This window comes from Phyllobates terribilis, unplaced genomic scaffold (assembly GCF_046119375.1).
Source record: "Phyllobates terribilis strain yellow unplaced genomic scaffold, ASM4611937v1 Scaffold_9__5_contigs__length_417890890, whole genome shotgun sequence".
NCBI classification, from domain to species: domain Eukaryota; kingdom Metazoa; phylum Chordata; class Amphibia; order Anura; family Dendrobatidae; genus Phyllobates; species Phyllobates terribilis.
This window is the reverse complement of record NW_027362769.1, coordinates 230,418,093-230,438,265: the sequence shown is the minus strand read 5'-3', so window position 1 is coordinate 230,438,265 and position 20,173 is coordinate 230,418,093. Positions and strand designations below refer to the sequence as shown.

The window sequence follows — 20,173 nt, the reverse complement described above, 5'->3', positions numbered from 1 at the left end:
CATGGGGGGTGCATTATACTGTGTGGAGGACCATGGAGGTACATTATACTATCTGAAGGACCATGGGGGGGTGCATTATACTATCTGGAGGACCATGGGGGGGTGCATTATACTATGTGGAGGACCATGGGGGTGCATTGTACTATGTGGAGGACCATGGGGGTGCATTGTACTATGTGGAGGACCATGGGGGGTGCATTATACTATGTGGAGGACCATGGGGGGTGCATTATACTATGTGGAGGACCATGGGGTGCATTATACTGTGTGGAGGACCATGGGGGTGCATTATACTATCTGGAGGACCATGGGGTGCATTGTACTATCTGGAGGACCATGGGGGTGCATTATACTATGTGGAGAACCATGGGGGGTGCATTATACTATGTGGAGGACCATGGGGGTGCATTATACTATGTGGAGGACCATGGGGGTGCATTATACTATGTGGAGGACCATGGGGGTGCATTATACTATGTGGAGGACCATGGGGTGCATTATACTGTGTGGAGGACTGTGGGGGGTGCATTATACTATGTGGAGGACTATGGGGGGGTGCATAATACTATGTGGAGGACTATGGGGGGGTGCATTATACTATGTGGAGGACTATGGGGGGTGCATTATACTATGTGGATGACCATGGGGGGTGCATTATACTATGTGGATGACCATGGGGGTGCATTATACTATGTGGAGGACCATGGGGGTGCATTATACTATGTGGAGGACCATGGGGGTGCATTATATTGTGTATATATTATACAAAAAGCTCTCTAAGCTTGTGCAAAAAAAGTTGTTTGCATTGGAAAATGAGCCATTCCTGACAGTGCCATATTTCTTCAAAATAATTATGACAGATAACTGAAATGTACATGAATATATAATAAACTCTAAAAATGAACTATTTACAAACAGTAACTATCAGCAGCACGTTACTATAGTGCTGACTGTGGTGACCGGAGCGGAGTCTACGCCATGATGGCGGCGCAGGAGACATGACACTTGCGCGGTGCTCGCTCTGGCGGCCGGGCGTACAGCGGGAGACACATGGCGGAGGGGAGTGCGGTGCAGGCGGCGGGAGCACAGTTCAGCTCTCCCCCGGTGAAGATGCTGGCGGCGCGGCTGAAGCAGTGTAAGAGGCGGCCGGGGCCGTCCTTCTGGCTGGAGCAGGGTCCTGGCGGCGGGGAGCTGGAGGTCAGCGTGGTGTGGATGCAGGGCACAGTGATCCAGGTGCGGCCGGAGCGGGGCACCACACTGCGCTTGACCGATGACAGCCACACCTTCACGGTGTGTGCGGCTGAGAAGGTGCCCAAGGGGAAGCCGTGCCTGGAGCAAGGTATGCCGGCCACCACGTGCCCCGGACTGTGGCGTCACTGGCCTGTCCTCACCGCTGGGGGCAGCACACATGCGCCAATGTACATTAATAGGAGCTTAGTGGCAGTACCCATGAGCGGCCACTACACAGTGAGCGGCGCTCTGCTGTGCACTGGTTACAGCTGGCTGGAGCTGATAACAGCGAGCAGTGTCTGCACACCACTGATCTGTATGATGACCTGTCCTAAAGTGGATGCATCACTATTGTAGTACAAGAAATCATCCATTACTAGGACAGCCCCTTCCTGATGTGAATCTTTGCTCCTGTTAAAATAAAAATACCTATACTCCCCTCCTGTGCCACCACTGTGCCAGCGATGTGGGCACTTGTGTTCCCTCAGCTCACATGATGTTATGACATGACAGCCCAATGAGCGCTGGCATCGCTGTCCCCGCCTTCAGACATCGTTTAATAACTCTTAAAGGGGCTGTGTGGCCTTAGGCTACAAGTCTGCAGTCACTATGTGACACAATGCGCACTGTGAGGATTCTCCAGGAGCGATTTCCATACTTCCGACCACATGCCGACTAGTCTTGTCCAGCCTTGCTCAGTGCACTTGCATTCAGTGAGGCTGTACACATCTAGTCGGCAGGTGATCACATACTTGCAGTCACACCCCGCCACTTCTAGCACTGGAGAATCCTCACAGTGCGCATTGTGTCACATAGTGATTGCAGACTTGTAGCCTAAGGACGGACAACCCCTTAGCCTATGTGCACACGTTCAGTATTTGATTGCAGAAATTTCTGCAAGGTTTCTGCATCTCTTGGCAGCAAAAACGCGCCTTTTGTCGCGATTTTGGTACATTTTTGATGCGTTTTTGTACAGCAATGAATGCTTTTTGGAGCTAAATAAAGATATTTAAAAAAATAAATATCGGACATCGCTTTAACCCTTGGATTACCATCAGACCTGGGGTGAGTATATTGGTTAATTTAAATGATTAAAGAATGTGTCTGTTTTATTTCAAATAAAGTGTTTTGTTCTGTGTGTGTTTCTTTACTTAGTAATGAGGGTGACTGGCTGACACCTCTTCATTACTAAAGCTAGGGTTAGGTGTCAACGACACCTAATCCCATTACTCCTAATGCTGCACTTTTGTTGTCAGTACATGCGGATCCACTGCATATAATGACCTTTCAATCGGTCAAAATCTGCAGCAGAGACTAGCGTCTCCACTACAGAAATTGACATGCTGCGGGTGAGTTTGAATACATGGCCACGATCAGGAGCCGCTGCAGGTTTGACGCTGCATGTTTATACAATGTTAAACCCGCAGTGTCCAGATGTTACAGCATAGTGGATGGGATCTCTAGAAATCCCACGTCCACTATGCGTGCATCAGAGGCTGCGGATCACCCGCGGACACTGACATGCAGCGCGTCTTTCAGGACCGCAGCATGTCAAATTCTCTTGTGGAGTCGCTAGTCTCCGCAACAGAAATCTGACCACTAGAATGTATTGAATGTGGTAAATCCGCATGGTTCAGTGAACACATGCGGATTTACCTGCATTCAATAGAATGCAACGTTTTGGACGCAGCAAAAAATATGCGTCCAAAGCGCTGCTATGGCCGGATCGTGGGCACAGAGCCTAAAATTAAAAAAAATCATGTGGACTCCCACGTTATTCTCATAACCAGCTGAGGGAAAGCCGACCACTGGGAGCTGGTATTAGTAGCCGGGGAAGGGGTCATTAGCCAAAAATGTTCCCTGGCTATTAATAACAGCTCATAGCTGTTTGCTTAGTCTTTACTGGCTAGATTATTGGGGGACCACGGAAAAAAATTGATGTAGGGTCCTCCTATAAAATCTAACCAGAAAAGGCTAAACAGACAACTGCGGGCTGATATTAATAGGCAGGGAAGGGGCCATGGATACTAGGCCACTCCACGGCTACTTCTACAGCAGTCACATCAGCAATCACTGGTGTGACTGTTGTAGAGGACAGCACCGTATACACTGACAGGAGTGTAATCACACAGCACTTAAGGACTGTCATTGCATTAGCTGGCACACAAATTCCCTAGCGTTTTTGGCCCATTGCCGCTCAGAAAAAACGCACAGTGTGCACATAGCTTTACAGGCTTTATTCACACATCAGTATTATTGCTCAGTATTTCTATGCGAAAACCAGGAGTGTCTCCAAAACACAGAGGAGGTTTCAGTCTTTCTGGTATAGTTTTTCTCTTTAAGTTGCACTCTTGGTTTTGGCATACAAACATTGATAATAAATACTGACCAAATACTGACGTGTGAATGAGGCCTAAGGCTATGTTCATACATCATGTTTTTTTAGCTTTCATTTTCTGCAGCAAAACCTGATCTCTTGCCAGGAGGTTGTTCAGCATTTTTGCTGCTGTTTTATTGCTTTTTTGCATTTTTTTTGTGTGTGTTTTTTCAGCGTTTTTTTCACTGTCCTTTTGTCTCTTTTATGCATGTACATAAAGTTCAGTAAAAAAAAAATCTCATTCTGGTTTAGGCACAAAAAACACTGAAAACCTGACACCTGCGTTTTTTGGTGCGTTTCTTCAGTGCTTTTTTCACCACCCATTACTTCCAGCGCGTGAAAAAATTCCGAAAGGAAAGAAGTGACGTGTTCTGTCTTTCAAAAAAACATGCAAAAAGAGAGTACAAAATACTGAACAAAAAAAAACCATGATGTGTGCATGAGATTTCACGAATCTCATAGACTTTGCTGGTGCTGCAAAACGCAGCTGAAAATTTCATTAAAAAACGCATCAAAAAAACATGACATGTGAACATAGCCTAAAGGGGATTTGACACCAGACGAATAGTGTCCAGGTTTTGCTCGTATCTTATTCCCCCTGCTTCCCTGACTAATCGAATCTGTTTTTATATATATATATATATATATATATGCTTCTGAGGATAAGTTTATCTGAGTCACCAGCCTCAGACATCACAGGTTAACAGCAGCTCAGATTAGAGACCAGGTCAATGCCACACAGAGTTCTAGCAGCAGACACATCTCTTCAACAACTGTTAGGAGGAGACTTTGTGCAGCAGGCCTTCATGGTAAAATAGCTGCTAGGAAACCACTGCTAAGGACAGGCAACAAGCAGAAGAGACTTGTTTGGGCTAAAGAACACAAGGAATGGACATTAGACCAGTGGAAATCTGTGCTTTGGTCTGATGAGTCCAAATTTGAGATCTTTGGTTCCAACCACTGTGTCTTTGTGCGACGCAGAAAAGGTGAACGGATGGACTCTACATGCCTGGTTCCCACTGTGAAGCATGAAGGAGGAGGTGTGATGGTGTGGGGGTGCTTTGCTGGTGACACTGTTGGGGATTTATTCAAAATTGAAGGCATACTGAACCAGCATGGCTACCACAGCATCTTGCAGCGACATGCTATTCCATCCGATTTGCATTTAGTTGGACCATCATTTATTTTTCAACAGGACAATGACCCCAAACACACCTCCAGGCTATGTAAGGGCTATTTGATCAAGAAGGAGAGTGATGGGGTGCTACGCCAGATGACCTGGCCTCCAGAGTCACCAGACCTGAACCCAATCGAGATGGTTTGGGGTGAGCTGGACCGCAGAGTGAAGGCAAAAGGGCCAACAAGTGCTAAGCATCTCTGGGAACCCCTTCAAGATTGTTGGAAGACCATTTCCGGTGACTACCTCTTGAAGCTCATCAAGAGAATGCCAAGAATGTGCAAAGTAGTCATCAAAGCAAAAGGTGGCTACTTTGAAGAACCTAGAATATAAGACATATTTTCAGTTGTTTCACACTTTTTTGTTAAGTATATAATTCCACATGTGTTAATTCATAGTTTTGATGCCTTCAGTGTGAATGTACAATTTTCATAGTTATGAAAATACAGAAAAATCTTTAAATGAGGTGTGTCCAAACTTTTGGTCTATACTGTATGCATGTATGTATGTGTATATATTTATATATATATATATATATATATATATATATATATTTTTTTTAAAGCTGTCATCCAGTTCCAGAGATATGGAGCTTTTTATTTAGTGCTAATCTTTCTCTTCTTTGTCAAGGCAGCGTGGATCACAGAACAATGCAGAGCAGCTTGCCACACTCCCTTGGAAAAGACCATATGGCTATATGCACGCTGTGCATTTTTGATGCGTTGATGCTTTTTCTCTGTGTTTTTTCCCGCCAGGAAATGCACCAGCAGCGCTAGGTAATCCCTGTGCCAGTTAATGCAATAACAATCCTGAAGTGCTGTGCACACGATCAGGAATTTTCCTGTCAGGTTTGTCATTGCGTTTAAATCTGCAGCATGTCAATTCTTTGTGCTTTTCTGCAGCATTTTTCACTCATAGACTTCCTTTGAGTCAGTCAAATCCGCAGCAAAAACGCAGGTATAAAAATATGTGCTGCGGATGTTTGCTGCGTATTTGACTGACTCAATTCAAGTGAAAGAGTCAAAAACGCACAAAGAATGGTACCAGAGCCGGGGAAAACTACTCCTCCCATCATCCGACTGCCGCTCCCACTGATAACAGTGGGGGCAGGCACGGCTGAGGGGAGAAGTAGTCTCCTTAGTCGGTGTCTGTGTGCAGTGTTTAAAAAAAAAAGGAAAAATCTACATTAAAATAAAAAACACCTTTTATTCTCACCTGTCCGGCCTCCTCCCGATGTCCCACGGCGACCCGATCACCCGGCAGTACACTGAAAGGAGCGTGATCGCTCCCGAAAGTGTACATCGCTGTGCTGCTGGGGCTGAGTTCATCAGATGAAGATCAGCTGATAAGCTCCGGGACCTCACTTATGGCACCGTGTTGCGTGGGAATTTTCCCACACAACACTGATGCAGTAAATTAGGGAATCGGAGGTTATCAGCTGATCTTCAGCTGATGAACTTCTGTGATTACACGCCTGTCAGTGTATAGTGCTGTCTTCTACAGCAGTCACATCAATGATTGATGTGGCTGCTGTAGAAGTGACCTGATCGCCGTGGGACAGTGCGATTACGTCATGACGACGGACAGGTGAGGGATATGGTTGTTTTTTTTTTGTTGTTGTTTTTTTACAGGAGACAAGGGTTTCGGGGACTGGGCGTTAGGTGAGTATACAGTGTTTTTTATTTTTAAATAAATTATTAAAACCGTGTGGGATTTTATTTAAATAAAAGACTTTATTCTGGCCGTGTCTTTATTTGAAAAACCGTCAAAAACCTTACTACGGGGTTAGTAATGGGGGCGTCTTATAGACCAGTGTTCCCCAACTCCAGTTCTCAAGGCCTACCAACAGGTCATGTTTTCAGGATTTCCTTAGTATTGCACAGGCAATAATTCCATCACCTGTGCAATACTAAGGAAATCCTGAAAACATGATCTGTTGGTGGGCCTTGAGGACTGAAGTTGGGGAACACTGTTATAGACGCCTCTCCATTACTAACATGGGCTTCATGTCAGCCGCCAATTCAAGGCTGACATGAACCCCAACCTTATTACCCCACTCGTCACTGCTACACGGCAGTGGGAAGAGTGGAGACTAAGCGCCACATTTGGCCCATCTTATGGATATGCCATTTCTGGGCCAGCAGAGAGCTGATATTATTAGCCGCGGAAGGGGCTAGTATCCATGGCCCCTTCTCTGGCTATTAATATCAGTCCGCACCTGTCTGTTTAGCCTGTTCTGGTTAGATTTATAAGCCAAGAGCTGTGAGCTGTTATTAATAGCCAGGGAACATTTTGGGCTAATGGCCCCTTTGCCTGCTACTAATATCAGCTCCCAGCAGTCGGCTTTCCCTCTACTGGTTATGAAAATGACACAGGAGCACACGCCATTTTTTTTAATATTAGGCTATATGCCAATGATCCGGACGTAGCAGCGTTTTGGACGCAGCATATTTTTGCTGCTTCCAAAACGCTGTGTTCTATTGAACGCAGGTAAATCCGCTTGTGTTCACTGAACCATGTGGATTTACCGCATTCAATACATTGTAGTGGTCGAATTTCTGTTGCGGAGACTAGCGACTCCGCAAGAGAATTTGGCATGCTGCGGTCCTGAAAGACGCATGTCAGTGTCCACAGGTGATTCGCAGCCTCTGATGCACTCATAGCGGACATGGGATTTCTAGAGATCCCATCCACTATGCTGTAACATCTGGATGCTGCGGTTTTGACGTTGCATAAACACGCAGCTTCAAACTTACAGCGGCTCCTGGTCGTGGGCAGATGTCAATTTATGTAGTGAAGACGCTAGTCTCTGCTATAGATTTTGACTGATTGAAATATTATATGCGGTGGATCCGAATTTGTTGACAGCAAAAGTGTGGCATTAGAACACAGCATTTTGGACGCAGCTAAGATACGCTGTGTCCAAAACGCTGCTGGTTGCTGATCGTGGGGACATATTGGCTAAAGTAACAGCTGTGAGCTGTTACTAATAGCCAGGGAACATTTGCCTAATGTCCCACATTTCTTTTTTCAAATATCTATGATTAGCTCCAAAAAGCATTCATTGATGTACAAAAATGCATAAAATAGCACCCAAAAGCGCATCAAAAACGCGGCAAAACGTGTGTTTCTTTTCTGCAGTGTTTTTCCTGCCAAGAGGGGCAGAAACCTTAAGGAATTTTTTACATTCAAATCCTGAACGTGTGCACATAGCTTAAAAATTGGCACTAAATGAAAAGGCCCATAGCCCTGAAGCTGTATGGTGGATTTAAATAAAAATACCAATAACAGAATACATGGGAGCAGCAGGATTAAAATTAGTTAATGTACAGTTTCATTACGGTGGATCTGTTCCATCTGAGTCCATTTTTATCATATGCACACAAAAAAGTTATGAAGGTTTTTCCAAGCTTCAAAGAACCAGACAGCAGTGTTGCAGTTGGGTCCGTGTACCTTTTGTTGTTGTTTTTTGTATTTTATTATGTTGGTGGACTGGGTTCATTCCAAAATTCAAATTCCTGACATGTAAATAGCCCCATTAAATAAAATGCTTTACTGTGCCTTGAGTAATGTACCCATAATAAAGTATTGTGTTCTCCTGTGCTCCAAAATTCACTCCGTGTCTGGCAGAGATGTGGCAGGATATTGTACAGTCATGGCCAAAAGTTTTGAGACTGACACAAATTTTATTTTTCTGCAATGTCTGATCCAATATTTTTAGATCTTTTGCTCAGATGTTTCTATAGTTTCTGAAGTGCAGTTATCAGCATTTTAGAATATTTTACACTTTTGACAAATACATCACGTCTATGCAAAGACCCAGTATTTAAAGTGTTGACCCTGGTTTTGACAATCCATTCTGGTCTATTGTTGCCTTGTGACATGGTGCTATTTGGAGATGAGCAATGCTTCTTCCAGTATGGTGGACCGTGGTAGTCCAAAAGCGATAACTGAACCCGAAGTCCAGGAAACTCCCCAGATCCCCATTGAGAACCTGTGGTCAATCCTCAAAAATAGGGTGGACAAACAAGAACACAGAAATTGTGATAAAATCCAAGCCCCGATTAGACAAGAATGAGCGGTCACCAGTCAGGATTTGGCCCAGAAGCCGACATCCAGCCACAAGGGCAAAAGGCGGAAGACTTGACAAATAAAGGTTAACATTGAAAATATTGAGTCTTTATAGAAATTTTATGTATTTATAAATAAAAGTTTAAAAACTTATGAAATCCTTTAATTGTTTTTCAGTAACCATAGAAACATCAGACTAATTTTGGCCACGACTTTAGCCAACAGTTGGTGGTCTGCGGGTGACCTGTATGAGTCTGTAACTGTCGTCAGTAAACTTTACCTAAAGCCTGTCTTTAATTATTTAAGATTCGTGCCGTAGTCTCCACTGATGTGCACCATAATAATAGATTGATCGGTTTGGGGGTATATTAGGTTGCAGCCTGAGGGGCTGCATTTCTACTGACCCTCCTAAACATCAATGATCTAATGTCCCATTTACTAACTAAGATGCCCCAAATATACCCAGGTAAAGCTGGTGGCAGCCTCCTCCAGATAGATCTTAAAATCTGTAGAATAAGTAAGGAGGCAGCGGAATTACTGGAAACCAGACCAGATGGAAAGTCCCTGTACTGGCACCAGGAGAAAATACCTGATTTTTCCCTCAGTATAATTGTAATCTGCAATGACTTCAAAGAAACCTTGTTTACTATGAATTCTTCACTATTATTACAATGTATTCAAGTGGTAAGGGCGCAGGGTCACGGTCGGCCGCTCCATGTAAATTCCCATATAGTCCGTATATATGGGGAACTTTAGTCCAGTGGCCAAGAAAATAATAGATGTTTCTGTAATTTACTTTGAAGCTGGAAAAATTTGTGTAGATTATTGCTCTTGTAACGGCCATTTTACAGGTTAGTAGTAGATATTTATCACATCTAATCGTCATGATTTATTGAGATTTTCCAAATTGCCCATAAAAAATTATCTGTCTAAAATTTTTAAATAAATCGTAGAAAAAAATAATCATGTTGACAACCTTGCATGAGTTGGACTGGGAAATGTGGTACTTCCTAATTATTAAAATACTCTGATAGGATCCTATCCCATAATATCCAAATATTGAAAGAATCCGTCCCGTTTTGTTATTTGATAAGGATAATGGGAATTTGTGATATCCACATCACAGTGTTAGATCCCGAATGTTCCCATTATAAAAGTCTTATTAAAGGGAATTGACACTAGTTTTTTGCTTCCCCGTCTGATGTAGGGACTGATTCCAGCGATGTGTCACTTGTAGTTTTGATAAAATCACATCACGGTTTTATTAACTGCAGATTATTATTAGAGGACTAGTAAACCTGCTGCTAGGTAGTCCTCCATATTCATGAGCTCTGTATAGCCTTCCCAAACACTGATTGGAGCGTTCTGTGTACACTGTGCATAGGCAGAAAGCTGCCAATCAGTGGTGTGGGCGGGGTTATACAGAGTTCAGTGGCCAGAGAACTGCTACATCTGCAGCAGATAAAACAGGGATTTTATCAAAATGACACCATGCCGCTCAATTAGTAACACATCGCTGGAATCAGGATTACATCATGTTGCTCTCAGATTAAGTAGCAAAATCCTGCTGACAGATTCCCTTTAATGTATACCATACAAAAAAAGAAAATTCATATTCAGATTTTCCCCAATGTTTTTATCTTTTTACCAACAGAAAAGATGGATATAAACCTCTTCCATGAGTTCACACTTGGGTTATGGCAAATGGTTTTTCACTTTCCATGACAGGTCATTTGTGATCCGATTTATATACCTTCCTTACCTATAAAGGTTGTCACTTAAACAACATACATTCCTTACGCACAGCGTAGGTGATAAATCATTGACTACATGGGGGATTCGGACCCACTGGATGACAAGGACGGGCAAGTCCCTGTGTGAATATATTGGTAACGAGAAAAAAGAATGTGGGAAACCGGGCACCAAAAGGTATTATATTTCCATCTTCTTCATAAAAAAAGTGAATATAAAAGAGCTAAGGATACATATGACCGTCTTACTTGTTTCGAACAGGCAAGAGTTTTTGGTCATAGAACTCCTGTGATTGTGACTTGGGCCACGGGCTCCACTATCAGTATTCGGTCAGTATTTTTTCTCAGGAGTGGGAGCCAAAACCAGGAGTGGGTGATAAATGCAGAATTGGTGACTTGTTTCTATTATACCTTTTCTCTGATTGTTCCACTCCTGGTTTTGGCTCCCACTCCTGAGAAAAAATACTGACCGAATACTGACCCAATACTGATAGTGGGGCCGTGGCCTAATACTGTAACTCTTGCAAATTCAAAACGCATAATGTGGTCAAATATATCCTTAGTGCTTTTATATTCACTTTTTTTTTTTTTGAAGCGCGAAGAAAATAAAAACTTTTTAATTCTTATTACTGGGGCGCGGATGATCACATTCTCTTTTTTTTTTACTCCCTTCACTATTACTCAAGGCGACCAGCCTGGGGTCCACCAAGAATTGGGAAATACTAGTGATTGCATTTCTCTACATGAGCTGGAATAACCTTTACATCTGTTATAATATTGGTAATGAGCATGTGTGACCACTGCTCCATAAGAGTGGTGATAATACATTAGTGGACATGAACAGAGCCTAAAACTGGCAGGAGATGCTGGAAGATCTTTCTTGTTTTATGGCGTCCTCCAATAATCTAATGTACTTATTCTGAACGTCAATGATGCCACTATGTTATAGTGAGAAAAAAAATCAAGCAAAAGCATTAGGGTTTGTGCACACTTGAAGTGTTTGCAGCAGATTTCTCTGCACCAAAAACCAGTGTGTGTTAGCAGGAAAAACGCTTTGATTGTTGAAATCCGCATGGAGAAAATAAGCAGCATATGCATGAGAATTCAGAAATCTCATTCACTTTGCTGGTACTGTAAAGTGCATATTTTTTCCCCCTGAGAGATGCAGCATGTGAACAGGCCTTTAATAGTATGGGGGTTGACTATATATAAATGGTTTAGAAGGGAGAGCTGCTGCAGACATTGCCTTCAACTGGGAGACTCGTCATTATGTTTTACATACATATTTCTCAATAAAAACTTTTTTTTTGTAGCCTCTTGGTTTTCAGTTTCTGTTTTTTGTTAGTTATAAACCATATGCTGACCTTGCGGAGTTATCTGGAAACCATAAGTTCCATATGTTATATATTGTTTACACGCTATTATAGGAACAGGAGACAATTCCCGGAAGGCGTACGGTTTACATTGTGTATATGTTATTTCTGTCTAGATGGTAGTTTGCATGGAACTAGTCCGGAGTATATCTTGGTGCCCTGTTTATACAGCTTGATCTCTTCACTGAATAATACTTTCCACTGAGAGGAAGATGAAATATTTTCTAGAATATTGTTCAAATTTAACCCCTTAAAGAGGCGCTGTCATTTGCCATAGATGTCATTTTTTACCTGGTGTAAATGTCATTTTTCTCCTGAATCTGTTTTTGTTTTGTTCCTGTGTGTCTCCATTCCTGAAAAGGAATCTTTTTTTTTTATCCAATGGGTTGTGATTCTCCTAAACATTCCCAAAAGAGAGTTGAGAACCATGCTCGGTTGGATAAAAAGACTATATGTAGATATGGGGGACCAGGGGCCATATCTGAGGAATGGAGAAGCGCAGGGACAAAAGAAAAATAATACCACATTCAGGAGAACAGCGTCATTTACACCAGGTAAAAAATTACCTATTTATGGCAAGTGACAGGTCCTCCCTTTTTAACCCCTTAAGGGTTACTGTAGGCATCTGTAACTGCAGCGACCGGAGATAACTCTATTGCTGCTGTTTAATACTCAGATTGTTGCTGTTTAATACTCAGAGCTAACTCTGATTGCTGCTGTTTAATACTCAGAGCTAACTCTATTGCTGCTGTTTAATACTCAGATTGTTGCTGTTTAATACTAGAGCTAACTCTGATTGCTGCTGTTTAATGCTCAGAGCTAACTCTGATCGCTGCTGTTTAATACTCAGAGCTAACTCTGATTGCTGCTGTTTAATACTCAGAGCTAACTCTATTGCTGCTGTTTAATACTCAGAGCTAACTGATTGCTGCTGTTTAATACTCAGAGCTAACTCTGATTGCTGCTGTTTAATACTCAGAGCTAACTCTGATTGCTGCTGTTTAATACTCAGAGCTAACTCTGATTGCTGCTGTTTAATACTCAGAGCTAACTCTATTGCTGCTGTTTAATACTCAGATTGTTGCTGTTTAATACTCAGAGCTAACTGATTGCTGCTGTTTAATACTCAGAGCTAACTCTATTGCTGCTGTTTAATACTCAGAGCTAACTGATCGCTGCTGTTTAATACTCAGAGCTAACTGATCGCTGCTGTTTAATACTCAGAGCTAACTCTGATTGCTGCTGTTTAATACTCAGAGCTAACTGATCGCTGCTGTTTAATACACAGAGCTAACTCTATTGCTGCTGTTTAATACTCAGAGCTAACTGATCGCTGCTGTTTAATACTCAGCTAATTGATTGCTGCTGTTTAATACTCAGAGCTAACTCTGATTGCTGCTGTTTAATATTCAGAGCTAACTGATTGCTGCTGTTTAATACTCAGAGCTAACTCTATTGCTGCTGTTTAATACTCAGAGCTAACTGATCGCTGCTGTTTAATACTCAGCCAATTCTGATCGCTGCTGGTAAATACTCTAACTCTGATTGCTGCTGTTTAATGCTCAGAGCTAACTCTGATTGCTGCTGTTTAATGCTCAGAGCTAACTCTGATTGCTGCTGTTTAATGCTCAGAGCTAACTCTGATTGCTGCTGTTTAATGCTCAGAGCTAACTCTGATTGCTGCTGTTTAATGCTCAGAGCTAACTCTGATCGCTGCTGTTTTAATGCTCAGAGCTAACTCTGATTGCTGATGTTTAATACTCAGATGCCTCAATCATCAGCTCACATGGGGAACCTTCGGCCCCCCCATGCATGTGGGGAGCCAATGAGTAGTCATGGCATCCATGGCCTTCCCAAGGGCCCCCATGACTGCTATCTTGGTACTCCTGTGAAACGCAGTTACAGGTTGGGCTTCATAGAAGACCATTATTTACACTGTATACAGCAATACCAAAGTATTGCAGTGTACAGTATAAGCCACTAAAAGATTGCAGTCTAAAAAATGTAAAAAAAAAAAAAAGTGTGATATATCCAAATATAAAATTATCAGAAATCAGTAATAAAAACATTTTATTAATATGTTAAAATGCTCCAAGACCTTATAAGAGGGGCACAGTGTGTAAAATTAATGAAAAAAAAAGCAAAAGTACCATAAACATAAATAAAAAAGGAGACATTGCCAGTCTGAATCTGTGTTTCTAGCCCCACCCCATCAAAAAAATGCCCAGTACATAAAAATAGTTTCTATAGAAAGGGGGATACCATTTAAAATGCTTTAGCAGTCCTCTGTGATTGCTAAAAAAAAAAGAAAAAAAGTGTTATATTTTTCTTTAATTTTCCCGATATCCGCAAAAAAAAAAAAACCATATTTAAATGACATAAAAATTAAGTCCCATTGCGAGAAAGTATTACGGGAAAAAAAAGCAAAAATTATTTGAATGTCTGAACAAGAACTTTTTTGGAGCCTTTAAAAGCTCATGTACGGCGAAACCTGAAAGTGCCTGCTAAGGAACGGGGGATTATGTCCCACCATGGACTGGTTATAATACCTTGGGCGGGGTTGTGCAGTCTAGAGCGCCTTTCTCACAGGTTTTGTGGCTAGCTCAGTGCTGTCAATCTGCACTGGAAGGTGGAGAAATAAAAAAAGTCAAGTTGGCTCCTGAAATTGGATAACTGGCTCGGAAAGTTAGCTGTAGAGTGTCAATTATGGATCAGACTTACATGTTGGTTTCTCTTCTCCCTTTCACAGGAAAGTATGTGATGGTGATGGGCTCTGTCCTGTCCTGCAGCCCTGAGCCCATTCTTCGTGCAGTGAAGATCAGTGACCTGTCGGACAATCCTGTACTCCGCACTATGTGGAAATATGAAGTGGAGGATCTACATATGAACATCAGATACAGCTAGTGTATCTCATCCACAAGCGCTCCTGTCATAGACATTTACTGGACAATGATTACTTTTCAGACCAATATGGTAGGAAACATCGCCTTCTGTCCATTTTGGGTGGATATTATAGTATAATGTGTTTTTATTGTCAGCGTGATGTACATCATGTAACTATTGTAAATAAAAGTTGTAACTTGTGTATATAATGTGAAGTAAACCCAATGTAACTCTGTGACGTGTTACTTATCTGTGATCTGACCCTGGCGATTGGAGGTGACTGCTGTACCCTTGTAAGCAATGATCAGAGAAGAGGTGGATAGTCACTTTGGATTTATTTAAAAAAAAAAAAAAGGCAACCCCTTTTACGAGCCATTTATAGTGTATGGTGAAAGTTGTAAAGATGAAGCCCAAGAAACCAATCTGGTAAGTGTTTTTTTTCTCCTATAAATTCTGCCCCCTGTTCTCCTTAAAATGTCTTATTCAGTATGTAATATGAGCCTTAAAGGGAATCTGTCAGCAGATTTTTGCTATATAAGCTGCAGACAGCATGAGGTAGGGTTAAAACACAGATTTCAGTGATGCCTCCCTTATCAATCTCCTGGTTTTGTTTGCTTGCAATTATTGTTTTAGCTCTAGGAGCTTATCAGTGCTGGGACACAGCAGCCTGTGCATGCTGTCCGATTTTTAACTCTGACTGCACACAGCTGTATAATACTCTCTTGTGAACGAGCCCTAAGACCTCACCTTGTATACATTGTATGGATGTCTGTGATGGAAGGCGTTCAGTGGCAGCTACAAAAACAAACTGACTTGGTTTGTTCTGTTCGGAGGTGCTGGCCAGTTTTTTTTGTTTTTGCAGGATACTACTGAAGGTGTGTTGACTGCCTCCTTTTCTGACTGAGCACTCCTCCCATCAGCCTAATGCCACGTTCACACATTCAGTATTTGGTCAGTATTTTACATCAGTATTTGTAAGCCAAAACCAGGAGTGGAACAATCAGAGGAAAAGTATAATAGAAACACGTCCCCACTTCTGTATTTATCATCAACTCCTGATTTTGGCTTACAAATACTGATGTGAAAAACTCACCAAATGCTCAACGTGTGAATGTGGCCTAAGGAGGGTTTTAATTAGTGCTGGATCCTTACCTGCCCTTTAAATTTGTAGGCTTTTAGCCCGGGAGAGGCATGTTTGATAAATATTAAGTTTGTGGTCTCATCAAAGAAAGGTCACCTTGACATGGTTGATGGGCTGTCATGAATTGGCCAATTTATGCTCTAAGTACCTTTTTATATTTATATATATATATATATATATATATATATATATTATATAGTACATACCAAAAGTTTGGACACACCTTGTCATTTAAAGATTTTTCTGTATTTTCATGACTTGAAACAACTGAAAATATGTCATATATATATATATATATATATATATATATACAGTACAGTGTGTGTGTATATATATATATATATATATATATATATACAGACCAAAAGTTTGGACACACCTCATTTAAAGATTTTTCTGTATTTTCATGACTATGAAAATTGTACATTCACACTGAAGGCATCAAAACTATGAATTAACACATGTGGAAATATATACTTAACAAAAAAGTGTGAAACAACTGAAATATGTCTTATATTCTAGGTTCTTCAAAGTAGCCACCTTTTGCTTTGATGACTGCTTTGCACACTCTTGGCATTCTCTTGATGAGCTTCAAGAGGTAGTCACCGGAAATGGTCTTCCAACAATCTTGAAGGAGTTCCCAGAGATGCTTAGCACTTGTTGGCCCTTTTGCCTTCACTCTACGGTCCAGCTCACCCCAAACCATCTCGATTGGGTTCAGGTCTGGTGACTGTGGAGGCCAGGTCATCTGGCATAGCACCCCATCACTCTCCTTCTTGGTCAAATAGCCCTTACACATCCTGGAGGTGTGTTTGGGGTCATTGTCCTGTTGAAAAATAAATGATGGTCCAACTAAACGCAAACCGGATGGAATAGCATGCCGCTGCAAGATGCTGTGGTAGCCATGCTGGTTCAGTATGCCTTCAATTTTGAATAAATCCCCAACAGTGTCACCAGCAAAGCACCGCCACACCATCACACCTCCTCCTCCATGCTTCACGGAGGGAACCAGGCATGTAGAGTCCATCCGTTCACCTTTTCTGCGTTGCACAAAGACACGGTGGTTGGAACCAAAGATCTCAAATTTGGACTCATCAGACCAAAGCACAGATTTCCACTGTTCTAATGTCCATTCCTTGTGTTCTTTAGCCCAAACAAGTCTCTTCTGCTTGTTGCCTGTCCTTAGCAGTGGTTTCCTAGCAGCTATTTTACCATGAAGGCCTGCTGCACAAAGTCTCCTCTTAACAGTTGTTGTAGAGATGTGTTTGCTGCTAGAACTCTGTGTGGCATTGACCTGGTCTCTAATCTGAGCTGCTGTTAACCTGCGATTTCTGAGGCTGGTGACTCTGATAAACTTATCCTCAGAAGCAGAGGTGACTCTTGGTCTTCCTTTCCTGGGGCGGTCCTCATGTGAGCCAGTTTCTTTGTAGCGCTTGATGGTTTTTGCAACTGCACTTGGGGACACTTTCAAAGTTTGCCCAATTTTTCGGACTGACTGACCTTCATTTCTCAAAGTAATGATGGCCACTCGTTTTTCTTTACTTAGCTGCTTTTTTCTTGCCATAATACAAATTCTAACAGTCTATTCAGTAGGACTATCAGCTGCGTACCCACCTGACTTCTGTACAACACAACTGATGGTCCCAACCCCATTTATAAGGCAAGAAATCCCACTTATTAAACCTGACAGGGCACACCTGTGAAGTGAAAACCATTTCCGGTTACTGCCTCTTGAAGCTCATCAAGAGAATGCCAAGAGTGTGCAAAGCAGTCCTAATTTCATATGTTCAATCTTTGCATACATCTTAGTGCTTAGTGTGCTACTGTATCGTTTAACTGTGGCATTTGTCACCCATAGATGCGCATGTAAAAAAAAAAAGTAACTTTTCTCCTCACTGAGAGGGACATGCCTGGCATGGCAGGGTAAAGAGGCTTATCAGCCATGCATGCTCCTCTGGGAAATTAAATATATAAATTTGCCTCTGCAGAGAGAAAGAGGAGTTGAGATCCAGTGCCACCTATTGCAAGTCGCAATCCTAAAAGTCAATATTGACCCTTTAACGAGCCTTGAAATATGACATCCTAAGTCATGTGGCAAGGCTAATTAAAAGGCTGATATTGACTTTTAGGATTGCCACTTTCAATAGGTGGCATTGGATCTCAACTCCTCTTTCTCTCTGCTGAGGCAATTTACATGTAAAAAAAATTATATACGGTGCAAAATGTCTTTTTGCATCTGATAAAGATCACAGATAGAAAGATGGAAACGTGTTGCATTAATACAAATAAGTTGTGTTTTTTTTTACTTTTTCCCCATAGCCAATCTGGACTTTAAATCTTATCTCTGACACCAGCGCTCTGGTTTCTTAAAGGGGTAGACACACACAAAATATTTGGGCCAGATTTTGTCCTACTTTTTTTAACCACCAGGATCCTTTAGTGAGAAACTTCATCTAGTGGTTGCAGCCCCTTTGGAGAATCAAACAACAAAAATGCAACAACCCTAGAGCCTATTTCTAGCACCACTCCAGCAGGTTAGTGAGTTTTCACTATGTTAACGTCTGGATCATTGTGATGTTCCTGTAGGCCAACATTTTGGATTTTAAAAACATTTTTCAAGCTGTTGTTATAAAGTATTCTAATTTACTGAGATAATGACTTTTGTGCTTTCATTGGCTGTAAGCCATAATCATCAACATTAACAGAAATAAACACTTGAAATAGATCACTCTGTAATGACTCTATATAATATTAGTTTCACTTTTTATGTTGAAGAACTGAAATAAATTAACTTTTTGATGATATTCTAATTTAGTGAGATGCACCTGTATATGTAGATAATACTGAGAAGGAACCTTCTGATTCCAATGTTGAATTGCTTGATCCAAGACTTGGATAATACAGAACCTTCAATAAAATACTTTTTTTTTTGCATCGTGTGTCCACCCTACCTCTAGTGTGGAAACATTTCATTTTGGTGTAAATAGGATATTACAGAAGTTTCCTGAGTTACATGTGAAGATGGCAACTAGATAAAGTGGTGTTATCTTTGAAACCACTAAGCTGCTGAGAACTAGATGCGCAAATTCTCAGTTCACCAAAGTATAAATAACCACATACATGAACACAACCTCCATGCAAACCTATCCATTCATGGTCTGTAGATTCTCCAGCCCAGCAGTCCTGTCAATATCCTGCTTAATGCCTTTGTACTCAGAGCTGAGACATTGCAGTGAATTGCTTTGTCATTTAGAGAACGACTGGGGACCCTGCCCTTCCATATACAACTCCACCCGAAATGTAGTTTACAGGTGCCGCCTAGATTAATTGGACTTGTTTTTCCAGTACATCCCATAGATGCTTAATTCTATTGAGATCTGAGGAATTTGGAGGTGAAGTCATCACATCGAACTCTTCGTTATGTTCCCCAGACCATTCCGAACAATGTGCGCAGTGTTGCAGGGGCATGGGATTAGGGAATACTGCTGTCACGAATGGGTGTACTTGGCTTGTATAAAGTTAATATATATCAATGTAACCTCTAAATGGAAAACAAGTTGGTGGGAAGGTGACCTTAAATATTTGTTAACGCCAAAAATACATCAAGCGCCTGAACGTGGTTTGAACAGTCATTGTGTACTGACTCCCTTTTTAGGCATGAATGCACTAAAAAAAATGGTGGTATACTCTCCTTCCAGCAATTCCAGTGCAGAAAGCTCCGAAGATCTGCTCTAGCTGCAGACATGTTGGGAAGTCAGGGGAGCGGTGAGCATGTCATCCAATGTTTGTGATGTGCTGTTCGTGGCTCCTGACTGCTGCAGCAGTTCTCTCACTACTGAATAGAGCAGTCAGAAGAAAATCAACTGCACTCACATGAAGACTTTAGGAATTTGTTGGGTATGGGGACATACAGGCTTGGTATCGAAGACATTTGATGCTTCGACCCATCCCATGTCTGATACCTTATTTCTACATTCTGGATCATGCTTATTTGTTTATCCATTGTTTATATTGTGCAACATGTTCATTTTGTCATCCTTTCACTTCTCCACCAGCGACTCTTTGAGAAAGACTTGGGATGGGTTGAAACTTCAAACATCTTCAATAGAAAGTCGAATATGTCCCAGTACCCAACACCACACTGTTTTGCTGTATGCACAAATAAAATTT

General features: G+C 41.7%; 1 protein-coding gene across 1 annotated transcript; it reads left to right on the top strand.

The window, feature by feature from the left end:
* Window positions 1–968: 968 nt before the first annotated feature.
* Window positions 969–16,151, top strand: RMI2 (RecQ mediated genome instability 2). The gene is made up of 2 exons (XM_073647725.1): window positions 969–1,339; window positions 14,729–16,151. The coding sequence occupies exons 1-2, from the start codon at window positions 1,051–1,053 to the stop codon at window positions 14,881–14,883; spliced, it is 444 nt and encodes a 147-aa protein (XP_073503826.1). The 5' UTR covers window positions 969–1,050; the 3' UTR covers window positions 14,884–16,151.
* Window positions 16,152–20,173: the final 4,022 nt, after the last annotated feature.

What these genes read in the sequence shown, in the direction of transcription:
- RMI2 (XM_073647725.1), top strand. Translation starts at nt 1,051, where the DNA reads ATGGCGGAGGGGAGTGCGGTGCAGGCGGCGGGAGCACAGTTCAGCTCT. An exon ending in GAAGCCGTGCCTGGAGCAAG is followed by an intron (nt 1,340 to 14,728) that starts GTATGCCGGCCA and finishes TCCCTTTCACAG; the next exon opens with GAAAGTATGTGATGGTGATG.